A 12,809-nucleotide genomic window follows, 5' to 3' on the forward strand; every position below is an offset into this window, starting at 1 on the left:
ACATATATTATTATAAGTTACACTGACCCTTAAAGAAATTACAACAAATGTTTTTTTTTTTGTTTAACAAACTATTTGTTGTAGTTAAAACTTGGAAATTCGTATAAAATTTCTCTTTTAAAAATGAATCTTTAAACAAAAATGAATGTTGCTTTAGAAAAAAAATTACTTTCTCTTTGTAAACATACACGTTGTTATTGCAACATTTAATTTCTATATTTCTATTTATATCTTTTTTAAAATTTTCAAGCCAGGTTATGATTAGTATAAATATATATAGTAAATGTGGTAATACCACACTTTACATGTACTCTTAGAAGTAAAGATTCTGCATTTAAAATGTTAGTTACAATTAGTTACAGCATTAAAAATATTTACAGATTATTTACAGATAATTGCAAATTGACCCTTAATTGGGGGGGGGGGTCTCTGAGGGATCGCTGTTTAGGTGTGCTGATATAATCATAATTAACATAATTGTTGATCAAATAGTAGATCAAAGTACCTGGTGGTTGGACTCTTGGGTGGTAGCTGGTCTGACACAGGTAGAGGGGACCCCCCCAGTGGTCGGTCTTAAAGCAGGTCAGGCTGGATGAGTGGGCGACCATTTACTCGGAGAAGGTAAAGAGTTAGTTCTGAGTGGGTTTGTGGGGAGCAGAGAATGTTGAGCAATATCAGAGTGTGGCTGACAGCTCCAGCAGGTCTAACTAATAGATAACAGCTTAATTAATAGGAGAGAGCCAGAAGGCAACAGGTACAGGAGCACTAGTGTCCATCTGCTCCACTGTCCACAAACCTGAGTGGTCGCGTGCAAGCAGTGAGATGACAGCTCCAGTATCTCAGTACACTACAATTACCTGTGTTTGTGAACCCCTGGACCTATAACCTTTATCTCAGGGGAAACATTAATTTCTGAAAGCTAAACTAAAAAGATGAGTTTTCAGCCTAGATTTAAAGATTGAGACTGTGTCTGAGTCCCAAACATTATCTAGAAGGTTATTCCAGAGATGGAATTTATAAGAAAAGAAACTTTTTTTCTTTAAAAGAAAAGGCTCTTCCCCCTACAGAGGTTTTCTGAATTTTGGGAACGAGTAAGAAACCAGTAATCTTGATGTTTAAATGTAATAAGGTCTCGCAGGTACTTAAGAATGAGGTCTTGTAGGGCTTTGTATGTTTATAGAATAATTTTATAATCAACATGGAATTTAACCTGGAGCCAATGCAGTGCTGATAGAACTGGACTGATCTGGTTAAATTTTACTAGTTTTAGTAAGGACCCTGGCTGTAACATTTTGAACTAGTTGAAGTTTTTTGAGGTTCCGGCTGGAACATCCTGAGAATAGTGCGTTACAATCATCTAGCCTTGAAGTAATAAAAGCGTGTACTAGCTTTTCTGCATTCTGTATAGATAAGGAGTTTCTTAGTATGGCAATGTTCCTAAGATGTAGAAAGGCTGTCCTATTAATATTAGTTATATGTTGCTCAAATGATAGATGAAAGCAGTGGCAGCAGGGTAGTCTGACACAGGTGCAGGGGACCTCAGCGGTCAGTCTTCCAACAGGTCAGCCCGGATAAGTGAGCAGTCATTAATTAATTAATTCATGTTATGAATAGTCATTAATTCATGTTATGAATGGTTATGAATGGATTTATGGAGTACAAACGCTGAACAGTATCAGAGTGTGGCTAATGACTCCAGCAGGCATGACTATAACAGCCTAATTTAAAGGTGAGAGCCAGAAGGTAACACAGCCACGGGAGTAGCCTGAAACACTGGCATTCATCTGCTCCACCCTCTACCGACACAGCAATATGTTACAGAGCTGCTGAGTTGCTGACCTTTCTGCTCTCTTTCACTGAAGTATCCTCACTGAGGTTTTACTTTTTAGTAATAATGACATACTAGAAGGGTCACAACCTGATTGTTTTGGTACAACAAGTGGGTTCTTCTATCTGCTTTCCACTTGCACATTACCAAGTTGTTCTCCAATTCTGATAAGACTGTCTTTGACTTTAGAATTAAGTGCTGGTGACTTCTCCATGTAAGTTTTTGCCTGGATGAAACATTAAGAGCTGTCTCAGGGTTCAGTCTCGGCACAAAGTGAAGGAAAGCCACAGCATTGACACAACTTTTTGCTTCTTGTTGTTTTTCAACATCCTTGATGTTCTTGAGTTATTGACCCGATAGGACTAAAAAGAAGTAGTGCAGGCACTGTAATTAATAGTTAGTCTACAGTGTTTCCTCTGATATTTTTTTTTTTTTTTTTTTTTCCCAGACCCTAGAAATTGGGGTACTGAAATTTGGAAAAATCAACTAAGAGATGAAATTCAGTTAAACTGGACTGCAAAACAAACTTTGTAAACTATTTATTTAGAATTACTTCTAGCATCTTTCACCCACTGCGAACTGGCTGTTTTTGAGCTGAAAGCTATACAGGGCTAGGATAGTAACATTAGCTGAGGTAACCTGGCCTTAGCACTTTGTTTACCAAAAGACTGGGTTCCACATGATCACATGTGGTTCATATGTCTTTAATTTAATGTAGTATTGTCAAAAAGGAATTAATTGGAGTCTCTGATCCGTGCCGGGACGAACAGGTATAATTAAAAGGTAAAGAGATGGAATCAATTCTGTTTGGATTTATGGAGTACAGGGAATGTGAACATTCAGAGTCTGACCTTGGTCACACTCAATGACCACTAAACAAGTGAGTTTTAAACCTAGATTTTAAGATGTAGACTGTCTTGACTGGTTGGAGTTATTGGTCTTATTAAGAAAAGTTGTTTCCCCCTGCTGAAGCCTTCTGAATTCTGGGAACTAGTAAGAAGCCAGCATTTTGTGATCTACATTATCATGAAAAGTATATAAATTAATGCTGTATTGAAACCACAAAACCCTTCGCTGACAAAAAATCCTAGAAAAAAAACATGCATATTCGATGCATACAAGGTACATAGCCTGATAATCTTGGGCTGTGTACATTATTATAACCTGAAGGTGTTAAACTCCTGCAGTTTAACATCTTTGCTTGGTATTTTGTAGAAATGTTAAACCTTTAAAATTGAGAGACAATTCTTTCTAAGAATTGTGAATGATGGCAAACAGAATCATTTTAGTAAAATTTTTCATTAACACTAATACAATGGCTAATAGTACTGGGGCAATGCTTTAACATAATTGACGTAATTGATTACGAAATTATGTCAATTTGCATTATGTGCGTTGATGCGCCACAGAGAACACCGCGCCTACTGAAAGCATGGGTTTATCTGACAAGCAATCTGCAATCTTTGCAAAAAGCATGCAGTCTACAGTGTGGGAGTACACAGAAAGTCGCATTGCTAACAGTTTCTTAATCAAATTAAAGGCTTTTCTCTATACCACGGGAGCTTTAAAACACATATTTCTTGTTTGTGAGGTGTGTGGGCGACATAAGATAAGATAGTCCTTTATTAGTCCCGCAGTGGGGAAATTCACAGTGTAGCAGCAGAAAGGGATAGCAGGACACTCAGTTACAAAAATTTGGATAAATAATTTACACGATATACACAATATAAATAAGAATTAAAAAAGCAATAAACAATATTATCTACAGCAAAAGACTCTTAATTGCACATGGGGGTGGGATATTGCACATAGTATTCCCTGAACGTGAACATGTGTGTGTAGTTAAGTGTGTGTGTATGTGGTCCGCTGGGAGCAGTGTTGGTTGTGTAGTCTGACGGCAGCAGGAAGGAAGGACCTGCGATACCGCTCCTTCACACACTTGGGGTGAAGCAGTCTGTCGCTAAAGGAGCTGCCCAGTGCTGCCAGAGTCTCATGCATGGGGTGGGAGCTGTTCTCCAGCATGGATGCCAGCTTGGTTATCATCCTCCTGTCTCCCACCACCTGCACTGGGTCTAAGAAGCACCCCAGGACAGAGCCGGCCCTCTTTATGAGTTTGTCCAGTCTCTTCTTATCTGCCGTCGAGATGCTACTGCCCCAGCAGACCACTCCATAAAAGATGGCAGATGCCACCACTGTGTCGAAAAACGTCCTCAGGAGCGCTCCCTGCACTCCAAAGGACCTCAATCTCCTCAGCAGGTAGAGTCTGCTCTGGCCTTTCTTATAGAGAGCTGCAGTGTTGACTGACCAGTCCAGTTTGTTGTTCAGATGAACACCCAGGTATTTATAAGAGTCCACACTCTCGATGTTCATACCCCGGATGTTCACTGATGGAGGGGGGTGTCTGCACCTGCGGAAATCCACTACCAGTTCTTTGGTTTTTCCAGCGTTTATCTGCAGATGGTTCTGCAGACACCAGTCCACAAAGTTCTGAATAAGTTCTCTGTACTCGCTGTCCTCCTCATTGGATATGAGGCCGACGATCGCTGAGTCATCAGAGAACTTCTGGAGGTGACAGGTCGGTGAGCTGTACATGAAGTCAGCAGCGTACAGGGTGAAGAGGAACGGTGCCAAGACCGTTCCTTGAGGGGCTCCTGTGCTGCTGACCACCAAGTCAGAGACACAGTCCCGTGCCGTCACATACTGTGGTCGGTTGGTGAGGTAGTCCAGTATCCAGTTTGACAGGTGACTGTCCACTCCACAATGTCCCAACTTGTCCTTTAGGAGGCCTGGCTGTATGGTGTTAAAAGCACTGGAGAAATCGAAGAAGGTGATCCTCACAGTGCTGCCGGGCTTCTCCAGGTGAGAAAGAGCTCTGTGTAGAAGATAGATGACAGCATCATCCACCCCGACACCAGGCTGGTAGGCGAACTGAAGAGGGTCCATGGATGGGCTCACCAGAGGGCGGATGTGGTTGAGGACCAGCCTCTCCAGTGACTTCATCAGATGGGAAGTCAGTGCCACCGGCCTGTAGCTGTTTAGGTCCTTTGGGTGCTGTGTTTTGGGCACAGGTACCACACAAGATGTTTTCCACAGCTGTGGTACTCTTCCCAGTTTCAGGCTCATGTTGAACAAATGCTCAACTACCCTGCACAGCTGATCAGCGCAGGACTTGAGGAGCCTGGCACCGATTCCATCAGGACCTGTAGCTTTCTTAGGCTTGATCTTCCTCAGCTCATTTCTCACCTGGGTTGTTGTGAAGGACAGGTTGGAGCAGGGGGGCTGGGTGCTGGAAAGTGTGAATGGGTGGTTGATGCTGCCAGACGATGAGCCATTAGGGGATGATGATGGCGATGATTGTGAGCCAGAAGTTCTGAGAGAAGAAGAAGGGGGAGGGCAGCATGATGGTAGTGCTGCTGAGTGGGGATACAGCAGGGGTGTCTGTGTGGGGGCAGGGCTAGGTGATTGATCAAATCTGTTGAAAAATAGATTGAGATCATTCACCCACTTCTGGTCCCCCGCCACCTGGGAGTTGGACTTTGTGTGGCCAGAGATGGTTTGAAGGCCTTTCCACACTCCCCTGATGTTGTTCTGCTGCAACTGTTCCTCCAGCTTCCTCTTGTAGCTGGCTTTCCCCTCCCTGATCTTCCTTCTCAGTTCCTTCTGCACAGCTTTTAGCTCATCCTTGTCACCAGATCTGAAGGCCCTCTTTTTCGCTTTTAGGAGAGCCTTTATATCTGGATTAATCCATGGCTTGTTGTTGGCTTGTTGGCTTGTCCATGTAATTTGTGCCAGTCTGAGCGTAGTCTTTTAGTCTTTTTTTATTTTATTTATTTATTTTTAAATCATTTATAGATTACATGCATTTAAGGTAGCCTTTAATATATTAAGTCTATAGTGTGTGTGTGTGTGTATGTGTGTGTGTGTGTGTGTGTGTGTGTATATATATATATATATATATATATATATATATATATATATATAATAAATATACACACATGGACAAAATTGTTAGTACCCCTCGATTAATTAAAGAAAAACCTAATAATAAATAAAAATTCTATGAAATTCTATGAAAATGAACAAATGAAAATACGACATACAACCATGCTTCAACAGAATTATTTTTCAAAGTAAACTCATTAAACAGGCATGGACAAAAATGATGGTACCCCTGAAAATAATGTGTTAAATGTTAAATCAAGGTGTGTCCTCTAATTAGCATCACAGGTGTCTACAATCTTGTAATCAGTCAGTGGGCCTATATATAGGGCTACAGGTAGTCACTGTGCTGTTCGGTGACATGGTGTGTACCACACTCAACATGGACCAGAGGAAGTGTAGGAAAGAGTTGTCTCAGGAGATTAGAAAGGAAATGATAGACAAGCATGTTAAAGGTAAAGGTTATAAGACCATCTCCAAGCAACGTGATGTTCCTGTGACTACACACTGTGACTGCACATATTATACAGAAATTTAAGATCCATGGGACTGTTTGGATGTGGCTGCAGGAGGAAAATTGATGACAAATCAAAGAGACGGATAATACAAATGGTAACAAAAGAGCCCAGAAAATTTGGTCAATAACAAAAGTTCAACTTAATACTTTGTAACAACCTTTGTTGGCAATGACCGAGGTCAAACATCATCAAAGTCTTCACCAGGTTTGTACACACTGGTATGCTGGCCCATTCCTCCATGCAGATCTCCTCTAGAGCGGTGATGTTTTGGGGCTGTCGCTGGGCAACACATACTTCAATTCCCTCCACAAATTGTCTATGGGATTGAGGTCTGGAGACTGGCTAGGCCACTCCAGGACCTTAAAATGCTTTTTACAGAGCCACTCCTTTGTTGCCCGAGCGGTGTTTTTACCAGAAAGTTCTATTTTGGTTTCATCTAACCACATGATATTCCCCCAGTCCTCTTCTGGATCATCCATATGCGCTCTGGCAAACTTCAGATGGGCAGTGTGTTCAGTGTATTACTGGTGGTAGCCTTTGTTACTTTGGTCCCAGCTCTCTGCAGGTCATTCATCAGGTCCCTCCGTGTGGTTCTGGGATTTTTGTTCACCGTTCTCATGATCATTTTGACCCCACGGGATGAGATCTTGCAGGGGGCCCCAGATTGAGGGAGATTATCAATGGTCTTGTATGTCTTCCATTTTCTTACAATTGATCCCACGGTTGATTTGTTCACACCAACTTGCTTGCCTATTGTAGATTCACACAGACCAGCCTGGTGCAGGTCTACAATTTGCTGTCCTTCAGCAGCTCTTTGGTCTTGGCCATTGTTAAGTTTGGAGTCTGACTATTTGAGGCTGTGGACAGGTGTCTTTTATACAGATAACGAGGTCAAATGTGCCATTATATATAACATATTATATATTATATGCATTTGCACATCTATAGTCGACAATGGGTGCAACCTGCCTAAACTGCCTAGATTCACAAGTCAGTATCTGCCAAGTCCCAATATAAAGTCTGTCTTCATAGATGGAACCGCTGCCTAGTGAATAATTTAAAGAACAGGCAGATTGGTCAAACCAGTCAGAAACTATACAACTGGCATTACAAATGTTACAAGTGGTTACTTATTGACTGAAAGCATACATCACTGCACTCCACCAACATTTGGACATCTGTATGAACACAGAATTGTGTGGAATTATTTTATCGTTAAACATTATGGGTTTGTGTAATTGTTTCTTGTCTTGATATGTTCCACATTTATTGTTTTTTATTGTGTGTCTGTTTGACACACAATTTCAGCAACATACAAGTGCTGGTCATAAAATTAGAATATCTTGAAAAAGTTGATTTATTTCAGCAATTCCATTCAAAAAGTGAAACTTGTATATTATATTCATTCATTACACACAGACTGATGTATTTCAAGTGTTTATTTCTTTTAATTTTGATGGTTATAACTGACAACTAATGAAACCCCAAATTCAGTATCTCAGAAAATTAGAATATTACTTAAGACCATTACAAAAGAAGGATTTTTAGAATTGTTGGCCAAATGAAAAGTATGAACATTAAAAATATGAGCATGTACAGCACTCAATACTTAGTTGGGGCTCCTTTTAGTCTGGATTACTACAGCAATGTGGCGTGGCATGGAGTCAATCAGTCTGTGGCACTGCTCAGGTGTTATGAGAGCCCAGGTTGCTCTGATAGTAGCCCTCTGCACTTCTGCATTGTTGGGTCTGGCGTATCGCATTTTCCTCTTCACGATACCCCTTCGGTTTTCTATGGGGTTATGGTCAGGCGAGTTTCCAATTAAGAACAGGGAGGTCATGGTCCTTAAACCAGGTACTGGTAGCTTTGGCACAGTGTGCAAGTGCCAAGTCCTGTTGGAAAATGAAATCTGCATCTCCATAAAGTTGGTCAGCAGCAGGAAGCATGAAGTGCTCTAAAACGTCCAGCAAACAGCTGCATTGACCTTGGACCTCAGAAAACACAATGGACCAACACCAGCAGATGACCTGGCACCCCAAACCATCACTGACTGGACTTTACACTGGACCTCAAGCAACGTGGATTCTGTGCATCTCCTCTGACTCTGGGACCTTGATTTGCAAAATTAACTTTCATCAGAGAACATAACTTTGGAGCAGTCCAGTCCTTTTTGTCTTTAGCCCAGGTGAGACGCTTCTGATGCTGTCTCTTGTTCAAGAGTGGCATGACACAAGGAATGTGACAGCTAAAACCCATGTCTTGCATATGTCTGTGCGTGGTGGTTCTTGAAGCACTGACTCCATTTGCAGTTCAAATCTTCAATATTGAATCTTTTCACAATATTCAAATTTTCTGAGGTACTGAATTTGAGGTTTTCATTAGTTGTCAGTTATAATCATCAAAATTAAAACACTTGAAATATCAGTCTGTGTGTAATTAATGAATATAATATACAAGTTTAATTTTTTTTAATGGAATTGCTGAAATAAATCAACTTTTTCATGATATTCTAATTTTATGACCAGCACCTGTACAGCTTAATAGCATAAGTTCAGAAATGTACTACTGCAATCTTCTGTGGTCTGCCAGGGTGTTTGCTACTGCTGAGTTTCTTTGTGTAGACTTGTGCAGCAGTATAGATCTAAAACAAAACAAAAATGTTTACTGGCCAGTTATCTTGCTGTAAGCCATTACAACTACTTAACCTAAATCAAGATTATTTATTAGACCAATTAACTTGTCTTTATTAACTTTAATTTAACAATTGTTTTTTGTTTGTGTTTTTGTTGTGCAGCGGATCTGAACAATGTACGTTTCTCAGCATACAGGACAGCAATGAAGCTTCGGCGACTGCAGAAAGCGCTGTGCTGTGAGTCCATGTGAAATATATATATATATATATATATATATTAGTTACATTTTAAGAACACTGATCAACTCATTAATTACAAGTTCAATAATTGTGTTCTAAACATTGCGGTGGAGTAAAATAGCCTAAAGAGAAAGGGGATTTAATCTTGCTTAATGTAACCAATACCGGTCTGATAAAATATGCTCTAATCTGAGCCCATACAGATCTTTAAGATCAATATAAATCAAATCAAATTTATTTGAATGGCGCTTTTTACAGCTGATGTCACAAGAGTAACGAGAGTAATGATAGTTAATGGTGGTAACATAGTTAATTACCAATGATTAAAGTAAACCAATGAGTTTTCAGCCTAGACTTTTGTCAAGATTAAGAAGTAAGAAACCAGCACCCTGAGATCCAAGTAATCTTCATGGTTCATAATATGTAATTAGATCTCGCAGGTACTCAGGATCAATCAATACGGAATTTAACTGGGAGCCAATGCAGTGCTGATAGGACTGGACTAATATGGTCAAATTTTCTAGTTTTTTTTTTTTTTTTTTTTTTTTTTTTTAAATTTAATTTTTTTAGATGCTGGACCAGGAATAACAGAAAAATCTGCCAATTTTATAGTTTATAGTTTAATTGTATAAGTTTATGATCTCTGTTCATTTTTTGCGGCTTTTGGACCTTAAAGGAGAACCTCTGTTTTGTTACTGTTTAGGAGAGGAACGTTGAGTGACATCTAGAGGTGTACATCATTTACATCTTTAATCTAGATTTATCATCAGGTTTATCTGATATATAGAGCTGAGTGTCATCTGCGTAGCAATGGAAGTTAATGCCAAGTCTACTTATAACTGTGCCCAGTGGTAACGTATATTGTGAATAATAGTGGTCCTAAAATAGATCCTTGTTGAACTCCATATCTCATTGTTAAATAATTTGAAGATAAATCTTTTACCTTTACAAACTGGTAGCGATCATTTAGAAATTATTAGAAGGAGATTTATTTTCACTAGGGCTGTCTCAGTACTATGATTGGGTCAGAATCTAGATTGAAATTTCTCATACATGTAATTTTTTCCCAGGTATGAGCAGAGTTGTTGGGCCTCAGCTTTTATTGTAATATCTTGAATATACAGTGCCCTCCATAATTATTGGCTTGAATGGTATGTTCCTTTGTCTTTCCCATGTTGAAGAGAAATGGCCTCTGTGTCACGTCATATTTATACCCCAGGGTAACAGGAAGTTGTGAATTACTAATTAAATGTTCCTACATACTCTGATCAACTTCGTAAACTACTGTAGAATTGACAATTCTTTAATTACATTTATTTCCTAAGAAATGTTAGGGGTGCCAATAATTGTGGAACAGGTGATTTTATGAAGAATAATTATTTCTTAGTCAGGGATTTTTTTTCCCCCTTAAAATTCACTTGAGTTAAAGGTTGGTTTTTACTCTTTTTTTTTTTTTTTTTTTTTTTTTTCATTGTGGTCCTATATTATTTAGAAAACTTTATTAGAAGCTAAAGAACACATCTTAACCAGGGGTGCCAATAATTATGGAGGGCACTGTAAATGTTAAGTTAGAAGTTAGATCAGATCGGACATTCCAAACATGGTCTGCATTTTGTCCGTAAAGTTTTGACATGTAATGGCTCTCGGGGGTTCGAAAGCATGCTCTATTTTACATAATCCAGTAAATTAAAATCATCCAGTATTTAAAAAAAAGTTTTTGCTAGTTATTGTACAGACTATGTTCTGTCTTTGCACAATTACTCAAATTATGATTAGAATTGGAGGGAGTTAACCTAAAATCACTTCTGATCCCTCTTAGATGTGTTTTGGATGATGAGTAACAAATATCTTTATCATATTAGTTTATCCATTTATATATGCTAATTAACGTTAAATAATTATATGCTAATTAATTTGGTGCATTACTCTTTATGCAGTGGACCTGCTTGGGATGTCTGCAGCCTGTGAGGCCTTTGAACTCCACAACCTGAAACAGAATGAGCAGTTCATTGATATTATGCAGATGATCAACTGTCTTACCAACATCTATGACCGGTTGGAGCAGCAGCACAGCAGCCTTGTGAATGTACCTCTGTGTGTGGACATGTGTCTGAACTGGTTGCTGAATGTTTATGACACGTACGTATAGCTTTTGTTTTTACTTCCAGAAAATATTAAATGTTAAATCAATTTAAAATAAAATGTCTAGCTGCTGATTCATGCATGTGATGTAGCACCAGTGGTCTGTAAATACGCTTAACCAAACCAAGAATTATTTGAGATTTGTAAAGTACTGTTGGCATGAAGATTTAAAGTAGATGATTTAAAGATGATTGTGCATGATATAGAAATATTTCCACTAATGAAAGTGTAAAAAAATATTATAGTAAGTAGCATTTTTTATAAATAAAAATAAGTGGTACCTAAGCAACATGAATAAGACCCTAATAGCTAAAATAATAACCTTGATGTTGTATTTTAAAGATTTACTGACAATCTTTCACACTCTACAACGTGTAAAGTAAAGCAGTCTCATGCTATTCTTTTTTTTAGAGACAATTTTCTCTTAGAGACAATTTTCTCATCCCTTAACAAATCTAAATTTGTTTGTCAAATCTAAATTTAAAGTAATTAAAGTCACAACACTTGCATTTCTAAATGACCATACTTATCTATGTATTTTAAAGAGTGAATACTGGTCCAGATTGGCCTTAAGGTGGCACTAAAGCATCAAAAACTTTTCTTTTCAAATCAATAATTCCATTCCACAAGTCTACAGATAAACAGTTATCCGTTTATTACGTTCTTTGACTTAAATAACTATGCAAGTCATTCAAAGACTATAGGTTGTTATACAAAGCTCAAAATGTTAATCTGAACTACACTGAAATAAACCGGTCAAAAATCACTGCTGTACCATGAAAAACATCCCTGTGTTTGTCTGTTTTTAGTTTTCTCCATTTCTCCAACCCTGTAGCTGCTCTGTACACTGTGGTAATAAGTCTGGATGAATAGACCGATAGAAAATCTGTAAATTACTTAGAGATTAGAGAAAGTCTTTAATAAAGTCTTTATTTTACACTAACTTCCATTTAAAGTTAAGAAAGTTTTTGGACAGTGACGATATGGACACCTTTTGGCAAGTTCTAATCACTTTCACTTGTGTCCTGTATTCCAACTAAGGGTTTTTTTGTTTGTGTGTGTGTGTATGTATATATATATATATATATATATATATATATATATATATATATATATATATATATATATATATATTGTGTGTGTGTAAAAAATATAAACTTGTATATAACTCATAAAATATAGGTTTTGGGTTTTTTTTTTATTATTTTGCATGCCCCTCTGTTCCTAAAGTTCCCTGATTGCAACATCAGTTTTGAGAACATTTGTATCTTTTGGTGTGTTTCATATCCTAATGTTGCAACTTGCTATTTACACAAATCGGGTCAAATCTGTACTTTTAAACTGACTACTGACTATAATATTGTGCCGTTATTTTCTTTAGATTCAGATCTGAATCTGGTAGATATGTCCATAGAAAACAAGAACGGTGTGAATTTTTCTTTTGTATCAAAACAGTTGTAGCATGACATTTATTTTTATGCAATATGACTTGCGCATTCACACATTGGAT

At 38.2% G+C, this 12,809-nt stretch overlaps 1 protein-coding gene across 8 annotated transcripts in view; it reads left to right on the forward strand.

The window, feature by feature from the left end:
• The window catches only part of dmd (dystrophin), a 126,125-nt gene that overhangs the window by 81,335 nt on the left and 31,981 nt on the right, over window positions 1-12,809 (forward strand). For all 8 annotated transcript variants that reach the window (XR_011977596.1, XM_072658015.1, XM_072658019.1 and 5 more), the window contains 2 exons: window positions 9,080-9,154; window positions 11,095-11,296. Coding sequence is in view for 7 of the 8 variants with exons in the window: in XM_072658015.1 (XP_072514116.1) it covers window positions 9,080-9,154; window positions 11,095-11,296 (277 nt within the window). In the remaining variant the exon portion in view is untranslated. The remainder of the gene's footprint in view (window positions 1-9,079; window positions 9,155-11,094; window positions 11,297-12,809) is intronic.

This window comes from Salminus brasiliensis, chromosome 15 (assembly GCF_030463535.1).
Source record: "Salminus brasiliensis chromosome 15, fSalBra1.hap2, whole genome shotgun sequence".
Taxonomy (NCBI): domain Eukaryota; kingdom Metazoa; phylum Chordata; class Actinopteri; order Characiformes; family Bryconidae; genus Salminus; species Salminus brasiliensis.